The 18947-nt window shown below is 36.2% G+C and overlaps 2 protein-coding genes across 2 annotated transcripts in view; one reads left to right on the forward strand and one right to left on the reverse strand.

The window, feature by feature from the left end:
- The first annotated feature begins 20 nt into the window (after positions 1 to 20).
- LOC118280355 (uncharacterized) lies at positions 21 to 18234 on the forward strand. Its single transcript, XM_035600348.2, has 15 exons — positions 21 to 380; positions 2115 to 2808; positions 3579 to 3697; positions 5175 to 5385; positions 6991 to 7134; positions 8156 to 8247; positions 8644 to 9780; positions 10086 to 10230; positions 10606 to 10685; positions 11497 to 11659; positions 12452 to 12549; positions 12936 to 13792; positions 14876 to 14995; positions 17415 to 17513; positions 18063 to 18234. The coding sequence occupies exons 1-15, from the start codon at positions 252 to 254 to the stop codon at positions 18208 to 18210; spliced, it is 4236 nt and encodes a 1411-aa protein (XP_035456241.2). The 5' UTR covers positions 21 to 251; the 3' UTR covers positions 18211 to 18234.
- Positions 7530 to 18947, reverse strand: part of LOC118280488 (43 kDa receptor-associated protein of the synapse homolog) — a 124478-nt gene continuing 113060 nt past the window's right edge. Inside the window, exon 15 of the mRNA XM_050702054.1 lies at positions 7530 to 7693. The gene's annotated coding sequence lies outside the window, so the exon portion shown is untranslated. The remainder of the gene's footprint in view (positions 7694 to 18947) is intronic.

The raw sequence follows: 18947 nt of genomic DNA on the forward strand, positions 1-18947 counted from the left end.
AAAGTAACGATTTTGACCACTTTTTATTGACAATAACACTAACTGTCAATGTCAAACACAATAACACCAACCGCCTAAGAAAAAAAGTTTTACAAAATTTCGCGGGTGTCAGCGAATTTTTCTTTTCCTTACAAGGTATTCTCGTAATCACATTACTATGTTTCTTTTGACCACATTTTATCAATATAAATACTTTCTACGTCTTATTTACCGTCTATTAATTTGTTTAAAGTAGTTCTACCGCTTCAAAAATGAATAATAAGAAATGTGTAGGTCCTAGTAATGGGTGGTTGTTGTGTGAATCTAAAACTTTTCCTGGCAAGTTTTATTACTTTAATGTTCGTAATGGAGACGCCGTGTGGACTTTCAACGATGGTGATGTACGTATCACTTTAATTTTATTACTATTTCGTTACTTCCGCAATTACGTTAGATCAAAAAAGTTTGCAAACGCTTTGGTTGCGATTTTGCGGATTATTTTCAAAACTTACTTATATTAATGCGCTATAGTGCATCCTGGAGACTCACTCACCCACAATCGACATGCATTAAGTCTCTTTAAAGTTATTTCGGTTACATTTATTTAAAGAAAGCATTTCATGCGACATTTAAAATACCTAATGAGAATAATAATGTTATAAATTCATCAACTTCTCACACGAACATTGTTATTACTCCAAGTACTTACCTACTGGTGTTAAATTTCACTTAGAATGTGTTATATTCTTATTGCAAGTATTTGTTTACCAAGAGACATTCGAATATATTAAAAAAATAAGTTATTGTATTCAATAGTCTATGTATCTATTTATAGAGAATAAAACATCATACTATGATCAATAGAAGCTGAACAGAGCGGGTGAAACTACATGGGAGTAGCTAATAATCTAATAATGCTTTGATTATCTTGTATTAACACAAATAGTTCCTGCACGGTTGGTGCGGTGGCTGGGCAACCGGCTGCCACGCAAGGTGTAGCGGGTTCAATTCCCGCACGGAGCAATTCTTTGTGTAATCCACAAATTATTGCATGTGAACTTGTATGTTTGTAAACGCACCCACGACACAGGAGAAAATCCTAGTGTGGGGCAACGTTTTTTAAAAAAAAAAAAAAATAGTTCCACTTGTTTCATCATCATAATACCAGCCATAAGCTCCTCCTATGACTCCCCCAATAAAATATTTGTTAAAGTTATAACAGGCTGGTTTCTTCTAACTACTACTATTATTATTTATTTATTTATCAAAAGGTACATACAGTTTTATACATTATAAAAAAATCGCCAAACTGTAAGACAGTTTGTTGGCGATAATAGCGCTCTTCCATATACATTGTGTACCCTTACATTACTAACTTACAATATGCTAATTATTATGTTATAACTGTCTTTTAACAATATTAGTGATGCTATAGGTATTTATATACATATATGAATCTGTAATAACATTAATTAAGTTCTAATCTTTTGTTTATTTCTTTATATAAATTACTAAAGTTGTAATATCAAATCAAAGTGAATACTTTTATGCATGCCTGAACAACAAAAACAAGAGTAGGTACTCTTATTCGTGGCAGACTATTGAATTTCTTTCCAACAAAAGTCTACAGAAAATTAATTTCTTTTTACCCAACTATAGGAGTAACTTTATCTATTTTAAATTAATTTTAAATTGATTTTATTAATTATTAATTTTTCTTATGGTTAATACTGTTTAATAAATAAATAAATAAAATAATCTTTATTTCAGACAACTTTTACACCGTCCATATTTAAAAGGAAAAAATAATATAGAATAACAATATTAAATCACCCTCTCAATCAAAGACCTCCAAAGCGGGGATGAGAACCTATTTGATATTGTCTTCAGGATTTCATTCCGGCTGCCCCGCACTCTGTAGATCAGGGAAGCCGTCTTTTTGCGCAAGATGGCATTGAAACCATCTGTGTGATAAATTAATTTTAAATTCATTAATAAACCTATTACATTAACACACACAAAATATAATATTACAAAATAAAATAGAAATAAAAAGAAAAAAAAATAAAAAAAATACCTGTTATAAATATAGTAAATTTTTTAGCAATTAAGTTAAATTAAAATTAAATTTTCAGACCACTATAAAACAGAACAACTTCTTTACGGATAACATTGCGGACAAATCACACAACTATCCAGAACCAACCACTTTACCAGATGATCATACCATACTATTCAATAAGATTGGGAAAACTATCAAACCGGAGATCCATACGAATACACAATTATCCCACGTAAAACCTGTATTTGGGCAGCCTGCGTTCTCAAAATTCACCTCTAATGCAGACACAAAAATAACCAACGTCGTCTGGACCCCCGTTCAAGTACCGATGCCAGTCTGCTGGAATGTGGAATCTAAGAAACCAACGTCCGATAAAATCACCCAGACTTCGGAGTACAAACAGGAAATTCTTGTCCAGAGCTGTGAGGTACCGTTGTCTAAACGGTTCGTTAATAATCAAAGAAATACTATTATTAATAAAGCTACTAATTTTGAAACGTCAACACCGATTATCGTTACAAATCTGACATCAAATCCGTTCAATGAGTCCATTCCTACTGTTTTTCAACCAAAGACTCCAGATGTATCGAAGTGCAATGGAAAATCAGTCTTTGTGTTTGGTGATAAGGTTGAAAGTGGTACAGAGAATGAGGAGATAGATGAGAAACAGCATGTTCTGAAAAATTTGGATAGTAACGATTTAAGATTCCATTTGCTAGCCAAGAGGAAGAAATCAGCTGATCCGATATGTGAGACTGCAGTAGACAGTGAGTATATTATTAATTTTTAATCTATATTTTTTTTTATGAAACGTGCAGTAAACGAGCAGACATATCACCTGATGGTAAGCAATCGCCCATGGACACTTGAAACACCAGAGGCGTTACAAGTGCGTTGCCGGCTTTTTGGGGGTTAGGAATTTAAGTGTTGTTGTTCGGGAATCGGGGATTGGGAAGGGGGGAATTGGGCTGAAACGAAACACAACGCAAGCGTTGTTTCACGTTTTCGGTTTTCGGTGATAGTTTTCGTGGTATCACTCCGGTCGAGCCGGCCCATTCGTGCCGAAGCATGGCTCTCCCACACTTATAATAATATTAATACATTAACTGCCACATAGGTCACCGGTGACCTACGTTAGTGGAGGATTTGCCATATATTTGTTTTCTGATTGCAGTTAAAGGCTTACATGTGGGAGAGCCATGCTTCGGCACGAATTGGCCGACTCAACCAGTGTGTCGACATGCTGTTACTGAGAAAATTTCAAATCCCGAATATTCCAAAACACTTCGCATCGAGAATCGAATCCTTATTTATTTATTTATTATAAAAAGAAATACAGCATTATACTTAAGACAATCTCCCACAAAACCGGTTTAGCGGTTAACTTAACCAACGATGCAGTTTGATAAAGCGAAAAACTGATTATTTTAATACACTTTGTGTCAATCGATTATACTTTCTCTGCCCCTGACCTGACCCTTGTGCAGTCAGATTCACGAACAGCCACATATTTAAAATTAACTAATTTAATTTTCAGGAAATAAACTGAAAACGGACACTGAAGTCCCAACTTGCAAGAAAGTGACTTTTGATTTAGTCGACGATGATTTAGTCACTGATGAGACCAGTAGTGAGCTGCCTTCAGATGATTTTATTGTAAGTACTAGCTACTTCCGCGCGGTTTCACCCGCTCTGCTCGGCTCCTATTGGTCATAGCGTGATGTTTTATAGCCTATAGCCTTCCTCGATAAATGCACTATCCAACACAAAAAGAATTATTCAATTCGGACCAGTAGTTCCGGAGATTAGCGCGTTCAAACAAACAAACAAACAATATTAGTATAGATGTGTTTTCACCACCGGCCTTAGTCTGCTAGAGGGACAGAGCTATATAGGTTGTAGCTCCTTCAAAAGTCGATGTCAAATTTTTTTATTTCAATTAGACCAGGAAGGCACTTTTGAACGTCAAAGCAAATATAATAATATTAATAACGTCTGTCTGTCAGTCAGTCCTCTAGTGAAGCTATTTGCTCGTTCCAAAGTGTAGATTCCTATGGAGAAGAACGAGCAAGAAACTCCATAGGTTACTCTTTTTCAATCAGGTTCACAATACAATTCTTGGTTACATTGTTTCGATTGCTTCAACTATGTGAGAACAATGTAAAATTAATATTCAGTCAAAGTAATAGGAAAAGTAAATAAACTTGAGGACAACAAACTCAATGCAGTCTGGAGCTGACCAGTCGCAGTTGACAGTCCCTTTTGCACTGCTCAATGAACGACCATTCTGACACAATTGGCTAGTATACTAGGTCAAAAATAAATTATTTTGACATTTCCATATAATAAAATATCCCAAAATAATCGTACTTTCATTCATTAATTTGACGATATACTTATTTATTTAGTTTATCTAGCTAATTTTACAGAAGTAAGTATGCTATTTGACGCAAAAAAATTATGACGTCATAAGTTGCGATCTCCTACAAAATTCATAGAAAAGTAACGTTTTTGACATTTCTATAAAAGTATTGAATTTGACTAGTAGGAAACTACCGTATTGTAATAGCAGACTAAAGCCCCTGTCATGTTGTTAACAGCGAACATGAGGTACTAGTCGACTTTATAGTCCAATAGTACATAGTCACTATTCGGGAAACGAACTAAACTTCTTGCTTAGTAATCGCGCTTTCGACCACTCAACCAATTGGGCAGTCAAAGTGTAGTTTGTTTCCAATGCTAATTTTATAAAAAAATATAAATATAATTTTAACTTTTCTAACAGCTCAAACCACAAACACACCAACACACACACACACACAACGTCACGCCTTTTATCCCCGAAGGGTAGGCAGAGGTGCACATTACGGCAGGTAATGCCGCTATACAATGTACACCCACTTTTCACCATTTGTGTTATAAGTCCCATGTAATAGGGGGTGAGCCTATTGCCATATTCCGGGCACAATTCCAGACTCCGTGCTACTACCGAGAAATTTTTCGAAAACCCGAAAAAAGCCCAGTAATACTTTGCCGACCCGACCGAACCCAAGACCGCTTGTTCGTCAGTCGCACTTGCAACCACTCGACCAACGAGGCAGACACACCAACTAACTTAAAATTTGTCTTTCAGCCCGCATCGAAGACCGAAGCGACATCAACCACAGATTTGGACAAGTCAGTTCCGAAACTAAATACTCCGTTCAAGAAAATGCAGACTTTTAAGGAGCCAGAATTTTTAGAGAACACCCTTTTGTTTAAAAATAAAAAGATTTGGTTCATGGCCGTCGATACTGAAGTGTTGTTGCTAGATTTTGAAGCTATTGAGGGCTTTGTTAAAGCTGGTAAGTGGTTAAACATTTGTTAGGTAAAGGGGGTAAGCAGAAGTGTGTATATAGGGTGACTGGTAATTAGTGAACGATATTTAAACACGTGACTGTACTCATGATTACAAACAACTTTCCCGAAGAAACTGTTTTTGTATACTCATTAGTTTTATTTTTATCACAATAACAAAATATCGTGTGGTCAGCTGTTAGCAGCGAGGCGCCTTTTTTAGTTAATTTAGTATGTCTTACGATAGTTATTATTAAAAGTACATTGAGATTGGATTCAAGAGTAAGTTACCCTGGTTTCTATCAAATGCGATGAAAACCCTTTGTCGACTATTACGAGGAGTTATAGATTTTTTTAGCTAGGTAATCCGTATCAGGCGTACTCTAATTCAACGAAAAACTAAGTTTCGTCCGAAACTTCGCAGATTTCGTATTCAATAGAATTGTAGTATAATAAATATATTGCGAACTTTCGCGAACAAAAATTAACGAATGAAATGAAGATAAATAAATAGCTTTTGATATGAAATTATAAATAAAACGTTATTTTAAGTTATTTCATGAGTAAGTAATCACGGAAAAAACCTACGGCCGAAGATTAAACGAAACTTCGCATTCGAGAACCGGAGTAGCCCTACAGGCATCAGCCCTACTGGGCCCCAGCTGTGGTGGTCTGATGGCTCTTTGAAGCGCGCGCGAACGCACGGCACTGTACGCACGGGTCTGGTCCTGTTCGGGCGGCGAGCTACATTTGCTCGCCATCCGCAGACCCGCAGGGAGTTATCGATACGTTATCTTCTTTGTATGATTAAAAATAATAATAATATTCCTATGTTATGGTTTATGGTTTAACCCTTCGTATGTTTAGAACGTGGATCCACGCGAGACACAATGTGTTTTCTATTGTTGTCTTATATACGGGCACACGAAAGGTTAAATAGTTTATCTCAAAAAGAAAAAGGAAGCCACTTACAAGAGAATATAAGCTAACATAAAGTAATAAACTAAGTAAGGTCACCGATACAATCAAGAATTGAAAACGCGTTACAATAAAATTAATGATACATGCTTAACATAAAGAATAAAATTAACAATTAATAGATATAGTGCCATTTTACCCGTTCAACGGTTTCATTCTCAACCAGTAGGATAGTGAATTGTTTCAATTATTCAATGTGATAGGGGTGAGACTTCTAACCCGTTAAGGCTGAGTACTACATCTAATTTTATCGACAAAAGTCATGGGGTCGAATCCCCTCCCCTAAAAATGATGACTATTTTAATATTTTTTTTACTTTTTTTGATATCATGGTTGTATGTGTCGACAAACGTTAGCTAATAACCTTGGCTAACTAATTCATTACTTTTTTCATATGTTTGATAATGTTTTGGTGAGAAAAAAAATCATTTGTGAATTATTTTTACCGAAAAAATCACAATTTTTCAATATTTTCAATTAGGGGTTCAACACCCCATATTATTTTTTTGTCGATAAAATTAGATGTAGTACTCAGCCTTAACGGGTTAGAAGTCTCACCCCTATCACATTGTATATAATACTTAGTTGAGATTTAAAACCGCTGAAAGAGCTTACATTTTTTATGTTAATTTCAGAACCGACATGCAAACTTCTCATCCCACATGTGGTACAAGCAGATATAGAAACGATATGTATGGGCACCTGCGATGGACAGCAACGCGTGCTGAACGCCAGGCAGATCACGAGGAAACTGGCAATACCACCGCCGTATTTTTTAGGTAATGTATTATAAGAAACCTTATTGCTTACTTAGTAGTAATGGGTAATTGGCAACACTTAAATAGTGCATAGCTAACTAAATTATTCTCATTTAATTGTTATCTGTAATTGGCAACACCAGGTATTAGTAGTATGTATTGGTAATACTCCTGCTATATTTCTTGAATAATGTATTAGTGGCAACACCATTCTTACTTGTTACTGTTACTGGCAACACCTTTCCTACGAACAACAAAGTGAGAGTAGTAGTGTATATCTGGCAATATTATAATCATTTAATCAATAAATTGTGTAGCTCCAGTTTCGCAAACATTTTTTTATAACTCGACTAGTTTCAAGTCATTCTAGAGGCTCATATTCATGAACATCATACCGGCATTTATTTTTTTATTTGCTATTAATAGTTTTTATTGACGAATCGGCGCATCGTGCGTATTTGTGAACCACGTTATGCAGAGTAGAGTCAATGTTTATTTAACTTCTTTATGTTCTCAAATTGTATACCTGGTCCGGGGTACGAAATTTCTTCACTATTGTAATCTTCAAACACAACACTACCTCCCACTATAGCCGTGGCTGATATTTTAGAATACAGTAGAAGCTCTTTATTCGCGGGGTATGCGTTCCGTAAATATGCCGCGAATACAGAAACCGTGAATATGGAATGGTAATTTGTATGGGGTTATAGGGGATACGTTCCTAGATGACGAAATCAAGAAGCAAATAGTAGATAAAACAATGTTTAATTGAACTTTCTGATCATATTAGGTCACACTAGGTTTAGGCAGAAGTCACAATCTAGACGTAGCTGTAATAAGGTCTATTTTATTTTTTTTATCCTTCTACTGACGCGTTGACAAAGGATAGCGAATGTATTTTTTTAGGTTACGCAAAGAAATCTTAGACCGCGAATATGGGAATTGGGTCGCAATTTTTCAATCCGCGAATAGTGAAAACGGGAATGAAGGAAGCGCGAATAAGGAGCTTCTACTGTACCTTATATTAATAAATTGTTCACAGTGGAACCGCCCCACAACGAGGATTGCTTCGAGATGACCACAGAGAGTATCCTAAACTGCTGCATGAAAGCTATCAAAAGTAATTACTATGTGGTAAGTGAACATTTTGGTTTTATACTGTGTAGAAGAGATGAACAAGTGTGGGAGAACCATGCTTAGGCTCGACCGCAGTGATACCACGGCCTCACAAAATACCGACGTGAAACAACGCTTGCGTTGTGTGAATGAGGTTACCAGAGATTTATTAATATTTCATATTTCATATTCATTTATTTGCTTTCCAATTACCCAATCTTCCCAATCCCCGATACCCCAACAAATGAATTCCCTTAAATTCTCAACCCACAAAAGGCCGGCAACGCACTTGTAACGCCTCTGGAGTTTCAAGTGTCCATGGACGGCGGCGATTGCTTACCATCAGTTGATCTGTCTGCTCGTTAACCAGCTTAAACGAGCAGCTACTTAACCATATTCTTTAATATCTTACAGGTACTAATAACAAACGACCCACATCTGAAAAACAGAGCCTCAATCCTCAACATACCATCATACAAATTAAACGAAATCAAAAATGGCGCTCCTGTCAAACCCGATCTGACAGATGTCACTGTCAAAAACTCCCGCCACAACGATGACATAGACAAAAGAAATGAGATCGACGAAAATAGGTTTAATTTTGGACCCGAGAAAAAACAATTGTTTTTGGATAGCGATGATTTTGTCGGTTTTGATAAGTTAATTGATATTACTAAGCCGAAATGTGTAAAAGATTGTGATTATGGGTCTGATAATGAAAGCATTAGTTCTGATATTAGCAGAAATTTAAATTTAAAAGAGAAAATTTTGTCAGATTCTGATAATGTTTACCATAATCCATTTATGCCTCAGAATGGTAGAAAAAAATTTGATGCTGCTAATCTCAAAAAAACTATACAAAAAACAAAATTCGATTTCGAAAAACAATCCGTTTGGGATTTCGATACTCAAAAGAAAGAACAAGATACGTTATTCAGTTCCAATCTGAATTCTTTAAAAAAGACTCCGAAATCGATATTCGACATCGAAAATTTGACTTTAGAACACGAAAATCGAAACCCATTTTTAGCGAAATCCGACACTATTAAAAATGGTACATCAAACTTAAAATACGACTTCGAAAAACCTTCAACGCATCGTAATTTCGATTTACAAGTAAATCAACAAGAAATACTTCCTTCATCAAATTTAAAACTAATGAAATCTATGGAAAATTCTGTAGAAACAGACCCTTTGCCTAAAACAGAAAAAGCATTTGAAATTAACAAAATGAAAATTAAAACATCATCGCAACAGAGAATTAAAAAGATATTGGACCATGTTTGTTACGAAAACGGTACGGAAAACAGAGGCATATTCAAAACCCCACAGCCGGTTCAATTTAAAAACCAAACCCCAATAAACTCTATCGAATGTCCGTTTAAGAATTGGAAATTTGGAGTATATTCAAATTTGAAATCTTTGGATGAGAATTTGAAATATTTTCGTGTTCAAAATAAATCTGTTGGTGACAGGATTTGTAAAAGGATTGAAGAATTCGTTTGTATTTATATACAAACTATGGAAGATGTGTTAAATGATTTGTTGAAAGTAAGTTGAAAACATATTATTTCTTATATGTAGAAACTAGCGAGCCACCAGCTTCGCATGGGTGCAATAGTAATATATTATGCATGTATTATACATATAAACCTTCCTCTGGAATCACTATCGATTCAAAATCCGTTGCGTATTTTTAAAGATTTGAGCAAAGGGACAAAGAAATCAATTGTTTTATATCATCCCTATCTCAATAATTATTCAAAGCCGCCGTGAAATGTGCGTACGGGTTCGATTCCCGCACTGAGCAACACTTTATGTCTTCCATAAATTAAAATAACTATTATTTTTTGCAGAAAAACTCGATAAAAGACATGTTACCCCCGATCACTTTGCAAGAAACATTGAATTGTATCAAAATGGTGTACAACGAGTATGAAAACATTAGGGAAATTATATACAGACTCATACTGTATATCGAAAAATGTGTTAATGATAAAGGTAAGTAGGATTTTGGTCCGTTCACACAGACCTGTAGGGTTATTCCGGTTCTCGAATGCGAAGTTTCGTTTAATCTTCGGCCGTAGGTTTTATTGATTTACTAATGAAATTACTTAAAATAACGTTTTATTTTGAATTTCATATCACATATTATATAATATTTATTTATCTTCATTTCATTCGTTCGAAAGTTCGCAATAAATAGAATTGTAGTATGCAATCGATTTTAAACCTTAATACAAATACATAAAACTCTGTTTTCAACGTGACAAAATTTACTCTCCTCTCCGAGCCGGTCTGTTTGAATGGACCGTTAGAAAGTCGGCAATTATCTATTGTTATGTATGGCATTAAATAATGTAATACTCATTTCAGGACATGTAATTAAAAGCATGAAGCCAGATGATTTCATGAAAATGTTCGGGTGCGGTGTCATGCTTATATTGGCTTTGCAGGTAAATTCAAATCTGTTTTATTTATAGTTTAAAATCTATTACGCGACGTCCTGCGTGAGCGATCTAGAAGCGAACGCGAAGCGGTGCGGTGACACGCGAATTCAACGCGATGCGGTGTGACGGCGGCTATGTCCTACGTGCATGTGAATCGTTTCGTTTTGTTTCTGTTTCCGACATTATAAACAAAAACGTGACGGCACCGTGTCCAGTTCGCGCGACAATATCAAGCCAATTTTTTTTTAAGTCTTTGACTGCCAATAGAAAACTGTTGAAGGCAAATCCTCCGCTAACGTCGGTCACCGGTAACCACCACGGCGTTCTATGTGTTAAAGTCGTTGCCCCACATAAGAATCTTCACTTCTGACATCAGCAATTTATTTTTATATACATTTGACTGCACGGTTGGTGCGGTGGCTGGGCAACTGGCTGCCGCGCAACGGGTAGCGGGTTCGATTCCCGCACGGAGCAACTCTTTGTGTGATCCACAAATTGTTGTTACGGGTCTGGGTATCATGTGTATGTGAACTTGTATGTTTGTAAACGCACCCACGACACAGGAGAAAATCCTAGTGTGGGGCAACGTTTTTAAAAAAATATATATATAAAGATTTTGTACTAGCTTCTGCCACCGCGGTTTCGCCCGCGTTCCTATGGGATAAAAGGTATACTATCACCCAAGTCAGCTCATACCCTGTATGTAAACCAAATTTCATCAAAATCCGTTCAGTAGTTTCAGCGGGATTTACCGATAAACATCCAAACAAACAAAATCTCTTAATAAACCTCTAAAAATTATAACTTTCGTTTCCAGTCCATCCTCCCATCATCTGAGGAGTTGAAAGATACAGAAATGTACCTCAGCTCGCTACTGACCAGTATAGAGAGTGACTGTGATGCTTCCATTGAGGATCCACTGAAGACTCCCCCCGTTGGCAGGTCTGATGCCGACGAGAAGTACGAGTTTAGGCCTAATTGTAAGTAATTCTTCAATCTAATTATATGTCTAATTGTAAGTTATAAGTTTATTTTCTGTTTTTGTGATAAATTATATTATGTATTTTTGCAAGTTTAGCAAACTAGCTTATAAGTTTTAACATGTAATTTTTAATAAATAAATAATAAAAATAAGTAGGTTACAATATAACACTTTTACACGTCAATCTCTTAAATAGCCTGATGAGGTCGGCAATTCCTATCGGACTGCTCTGAGAACAAACGCCGAAACAAACTCAGATGCCTGTTTTAAAGTCCAGACAAATCAATAGAGAATAATGTGAGAGATATATAGGTACTCCCACACAGCGGTTATATAACGTTATACAACAATGTGTAACAATAACATTTGTGTTTAAACAAATTATAACAGTGGTTGTAGAGTATGTTACATGTTGTTATAAATGTAACACAATGTTGTATAACGTTATATAACTGCTGTGTGGGAGCACCTTTAGTATATCAATTTAGCTTAATCTAAAAGAAAACTTAATGTTTTGAATCCATTTGTTTTATTTTAAATACTTATACGGGGTGTCTCTGTAATAAACGTCCTAATCTGAGAGGACTGATGCCAGATCTGGAGCTGCGGACTACCTAGCGGGTTTACCGGGGCTCCGGCTCGAAGGGCAGGAGTAGGAACGGGGTGGTTTTTAGTCAGTAAGAGTCTGACACTCCCTCTCGCGTCACCCAAGGCGGGAGAAGACATAGGATGTGTATCCCCCCTTAAAAAAGGCGGTTCACTTTTTTTAATTTTTTTTTATTTATTTCAGTCCTGAAGCGACCTTCCTACGTGCTTGAATATTTGAAGCAACATTTCAAAGAGTGGGCCTCTTATGACGAAGATGTCGACAGCCTTCATGTTAATAATGTAAGTTAACAAAATACGCATATTTAAATAAACTTCTGCCCGCGGCTTCGTCCTGCCTATAAAAAAGTCAAGAGTCAAAATTATATATTTCAAATAGACCAGGAAGGCACTTTTGAACGTGAAAGCAAATATAATAATATTAATAACGTCTGTCTGTCGGTTGGCGCGGTGACTGGGCAACTAGCTGCCATGGTGTAGCGGGTTCGATTCCCGCACGGAGCAACTCCATGTGTCATCCACAAATTGTTGTTCCGGGTCTGGGTGTCATGTGTATGTAAACTTGTATGTTTGTAAACGTACCCACGACACAAGACAAAATCCTAGTGTGAGACAAATATTTAATTAGAAAAAAAATCCGTACATCGAAATTTTCAATTTATTTTCAGAATTCAGACGTAAAAATACTAAGAACTGTTGGTAAAAACCTGAATCTATTGAAAATAGACAAGAATAAATCTATTTCTATGACTCAAAATGCTACAGAGGGCGACATATTGAAAAATAATAACAACGATCCCAAAATATTTACATTTATTGGTAACAATCAACCTTTACAAAAAGATTTTGAAAAATCTACTGAAAATATCAATGAAGGAACAACTAAACATAATATAAAAGATACTACAAATACCTTAACCACAAAAGAAAACCAAATTACCAATAAAACCGAAACTAAGACTCTACCAGAAACCACCTCCAAAACGGACGAACCAAAAGTGATAAGATCGGTGAAAATGATAGATGAATATGAGAAGAAAATTAGACAACCTTTAGACCTGGATTTGCTTGATTATTCAGAGATTTATGAACCTTTAGATGTTGATAATTTTGAGTACGATTCGGTTAAAGAAAACGAAGGCTCTTTATATAGTAAAAATAATGAAAATTATATTGAAAAAGATAAAATTATTAACATAAATAGTATAACTGATAACGCTGTTATAAACGATTTTAATAATTATAACCACGAAAGCAAAAACGAAAATGTAACTCCGAAAATCGCCGAAAAAACTGATTTCGAACTCGAAAGCGAGACTTTCACGGAAAAATTCGACGAAAGTGGAGTTTTTATCGTTTCGGATGTACATAACGATGTATCTATGCGCAACGATAACGATGCTTTTGACAAAGATGATGAGACCAACGATTCAGGGTTTGAAAATGAGAGTACGTGCGCTCATATGGCCGTGAAGATATTTTTCAATGAACTAAGCTCTACTTTCAAAGCTGTTATCAAGTTTGTGTGAGTATATTTAAGTGAGATTGCTATTGTATAGGTAAACGAGCTGACGGATCACCTGATGGTAAGCAATTGGCGCCGCCCGTGGACATTCGCAATACTAAAGTCGTTACAAGTGCAATGAAGAATGGGTCTGTGGTAACCTCACACGGTGAACCACAACGCAAGCGTTGTTTCACGTCGGTTTTCTGTGAGGCCGTGGTATCACTCCGGTCGAGCCGGTCCAGCAGTGCCGAAGCATGGCTCTCCCATTCTCTGCATATGCGTCTTTATTGAACAACATAGTTTATATTGTTTAAAAAAAACTACCTTAATCACTAATCCACGCTAATTACTCCCTTTCCCAATCCCCGATTCCCCGACAACCCTTATATACATCCCTAACCCCCAAAAGCCGGCAACGCACTTGTAACGCCTCTGGTGTTTCAACTGTCCATGGGCGGCGGCGATTGTTTACAATCAGTTGATCCGTTTGCGAATAACTTTTGAAATTGATCCAGTAGTTTTTGTGTCAAAAGCATGTTTTTTTTTTTTATTTCTAAAACACTTACATTTTTATTTACATTACAATGTAGCCACACAGCAAAAGCCTGTGAGGGTTCATCTGTGGTGGCGAGTCGTTTTATACGTAAATAATAATTTTGTTCTGCTTCGTTGGCCGAGTGGTTGCAATTGCCAGTGCGACTGCCGGGCAAGGGGTCTCGGGTTCGATTCCCGGGTCGGGCGAAGTATTACTGGGCCTTTTTCGGTTTTTCAAAAATTTCTCAGTGGTAGCACGGAGTCTGGAAATGTGCCCGGTTTATGGCAATAGGCTCACCTCCTATTACATGGGACTTACAAAATTGTGAAATGTGGGTTTACATTGGCATTATGTGCCATAATGTGCGCCTCTGCCTACCCCTTCGGGGAATAAAGGCGTGACGTTATTAAAAAAATAATAATAATTTTGTGTTGTGTTGTAATATTAATTATATTTTAAACAAAATCTTTTTATATTCCAGTACAAACTTCAGTGAAGAGATCCAGCGAAGGGGTGTTGTGTTGTAATATTAATTATATTTTAAACAAAATCTTTTTATATTCCAGTACAAACTTCAGTGAAGAGATCCAGCGAAGGGGATTGGATGATACAATGAGAAAGGAGCATCATCAGAAAGCTATCAAGTGCTTGGAAAATTTGGAAGCTATTACGTTGCGATTGAGAAAGTAAGTTTACTTTAATCTTTATAACTTCCTCGTTTACAGTCAAATGCATTAATTGTTATGTTATCGGCTTACTCACGTAACTGTTTGACGAGGAACTCGACTAGTATCAAGCCATGCTAGAGGCTCAGTAGTAGCGACAGTCGCCGCGTCGTGTTGCGGAATGCTGCTTTAATCTCTAATAATAAGTGTAGAAGAGCCATGCTTCGGCACGAATGGGCCGGCTCGACCGGAGTGATACCACGGCCTCACAGAAAACCGACGTGAAACAACGCTTGCGTTGTGTTTCGTTGCGTGAGTGAGGTTACTGAAGGCCCAATTACCTCCCTTCCCAATCTTCCAAATCCTTTATTCCCCAACAACCCTTAAATTCCTAACCTCCAAATGGCACCGCACTTGTAACGCCTCTGGTGTTTCAAGTGTCTATGGGCGGCGGCGATTGCTTACCATCAGGTAATCCGTCGGCTCGTAAACAGGCTTATTCCATAAAATAAAATGTATTATACAGGGTGACTTTGAATTCGACGTATTCCTCTCGGGAGGTGATAATACACCTAATTTCCTACAAAATTAGCCCTGAGGTCCTTGGGCGGAAAGTGGCTAGTTTCTGAGATATTCAACATTTTTGGTTTTGGTAAAAAAATCCCGAATTGATTACAAAAACATCAATAAATAAAAAAATACTGGTTGGATTTTAGTAGTTTTAGTTTTAATCAATTGCTAATACATCAGTTATCATTTATAAATACTAATAATGGCACAAATATCATTCGTTTTAAAATAGCAAGTAATTTCCTATCAAATTTTGTTTTGTGTCACTAATTTGGTCAATAGAAAACTGGATTTATTTCAAAAAAAATATATGACACTAAGCGTACAAACTATTAGAAAAACTTCCTTGGTTTATTAGCTATCCAGAAACATAAAATTATTGACAATATTCTCAAAAATAAATGAATTAATTGATGATAAGTCGAGTGTAAAGAGAAAAGGGCAATTTCAAAAACATCTTTATTTGCAAATAAATGTACAAAGTAACCTTCCCTACGATGAATACATACCCGAACACGCTTCCTTATCTCTACGCCGGCCACTCTTGGACCGAATATGCGTCTAATTTCGTCATTATCTTCAAATACGTTTTGGAGAAGAATTTCAATTCATGGCCTATTCCGTCTCTATAAACAAGGGACTTTATGTAAAAATCAACCGGCGTTAGGTTCTGGTCACTGTGCATGCCATGTAGTCATGTAATGGGACCGCCCTATCAATATAACACGTGGGAACCGAGATATCCCACCATTGCCGCACAGTAGATCGATAGTGCTCTGATCAAACTATCACAATATCCCTTATTAGCCCCAAAAAAGTCAACGAAATCTAAAAAAGCAAAACCAACAGGTCCACGGATACGGTTTTGATTCAAATGATTGGATAGGTATCATTAATAATGACTTGATTGGGCTCTACTTTTTACCCAATAATTGAAATGGTGTGAATTAAAATTAATTTTTAAGGAATAAGCTAGGATCATTGTTTTAAATTTGAATTTAGAAACAAGATTATGAGTTTATTCGAACACGACGATTGTTTAGTGCACTATCGAACTACTGTGCGGCAGTGGTTGGATACATCGGTTTTCAGGCGTTGGATTGACAGGGCGGTCCCACTACATGATTACATGGCATGCACAATGACCAGAACCTAACGCCGGTTGATTTTCTCATGATTATTCAGATGGAATATGCCGTGTATCGAAATTCTTCTCCAAAACATATTTGAAGATAATGACGAAATTAGACGCATATTCAATCCAAAAGTGACCGTCATAGAGATAAGGAAGCGTGTTCGGGCATGTATTCGTCGTAGGGAAGGTTACCTTAAACAATTTTTTGCAAATAAAGATGTTTTTGAAATTGCCCTTTTCTCTTTACACTCGACTTATCATTAATTAATTCATTTATTTTTGAGAATGTTGTCAATAATTTTATGTTTCTGGATAGCTAATAAACCAAGGAAGTTTTTCTAATAGTTTATACGCTTAGTGTCATATTTTTTTTGAAATAAATCCAGTTTTCTATTGACCAAATTAGTGACACAAAACAAAATTTGATAGGAAATTACTTGCTATTTTAAAACGAATGATATTTGTGCCATTATTAGTATTTATAAATGATAACTGATGTATTGGCAACTGATTAAAACTAAAATTACTAAAATCCAACCAGTATTTTTTTATTTATTGATGTTTTTGTAATCAATTCGGGATTTTTTTACCAAAACCAAAAATGTTGAATATCTCAGAAACTAGCCACTTTCCGCCCAAGGACCTCAGGGCTAATTTTGTAGGAAATTAGTTGTATTATCACCTCCCGAGAGGAATACGTCGAATTCAAAGTCACCCTGTATATCATTGTTCCAGTATAATCCAGCGGGAGGCAGCAGAGGTCACAGTACTCAAGACGTTATTGCTCAAAGCGGGACTCGAAGCTACGAGCGATACGAGGGTGACGCGATACAGGTAAGATAACTACTATTAATTATGTATAATACTATCTACTTCCGCGCAGTTTCACCCGCTCTGCTCGGCTCCCATTGATTATCACTTTAGCCGACTCGATACCTGCTTACGGAAATCAGTTCAGTTTATATGATATATCACCTAAGGGGTAGGCAGAGGTGTATATTATAGCACGTAATGCCGCTATACAATGTACTGTACACCCTTTCACCATTTGTGTTATAAGTCCCATGTAATAGGTGAGCCTATTGCCATATACTGGGTACAATTCCAGACTCCGTGCTACTACTGAGAAATTTTCGAAAATCCGAAAAAGCCCAGTAATATTTTGCCCGACCCGGGAATCGAACCCGAGACCCCTTGCCTGGCAGTCGCACTTGCAACCACTCGGCCAACGGGGCAGTAAGATAACTATTATATTATAAATGTAATATATTTTGATTGTGTACTTGACTAAGGGTCCCATTCGTGTCTCGAAACTAATCGAGCACCCTCAAACATGTACATGAATGAACCGTATAACTTGATTATATGTTTTTAATTTTTCAGACAAGTCGTGATAAAATGTCTGCAACAAGCCTTGATATTGGATAACGCATTGAAGATTATAGTATCTACTACAGCAGGCGATGTCGACGGCGTCTCTTGTAGTCTGGCGTCTATACACTCTAGGTATTTCAATATTTTTGATAATTAATGTTTGAATAAAAATAAAGGATTTTATAAGGATTTAAATAAAGGATTAAGGATTAAATCCTTCTTAAACTTTAAATGGACAAAGGTATCCTTAAGAAGGGATTTTTCGTAATCACCACTCTTGTAAATTAGTTTGGGGATTACCGTTATCATAATATAAAAAATGTTGTTCTTCAGTTGCTAATGGTAAAAGTATTATTCTAAAGAAGGGATTGGCGTAATCACCGCACGTATTTTTAATTTGGGGATTACCGTTATCATCATATTCTAAGAAATACTGTTGTCTGTTTGATAATGATGGTTAAGGTATACTTCTAAAGAAGGATTTAACGTAATCACCGTACTTGTAAATTAGTTTTGGGCATTATAGATATCATAATATTGTAAGAAATGCCGTTGTCTGATTGATAATGATTGTTAAGGTATCCTTCCATAGAAGGAACCAAAGTAATCACCACACTTGTAAATTAGTTTGGGGATTACAGTTATCTTAATATTGTAAGAATTACTGTTGTTTGCTTGATAATGGTGGGTAATGTATCCTTCTAAAAAGGGTTTAACGTAATCACCACGCTTGTAAATTAGTTGATTACAATTAGTTTGTAAGAATTACTGTTATCTGGGTAATGTATCCTTCTAAAAAGGGTTTAACGTAATCACCACGCTTGTAAATTAGTTCGGGGATTACAGTTATCTTATTGTAAAAAATGCTGTTAGACAGCTCATGATCATTATGAA

The sequence above is a fragment of the Spodoptera frugiperda genome, chromosome 21 (genome assembly GCF_023101765.2).
Source record: "Spodoptera frugiperda isolate SF20-4 chromosome 21, AGI-APGP_CSIRO_Sfru_2.0, whole genome shotgun sequence".
In the NCBI taxonomy this organism is placed as follows: domain Eukaryota; kingdom Metazoa; phylum Arthropoda; class Insecta; order Lepidoptera; family Noctuidae; genus Spodoptera; species Spodoptera frugiperda.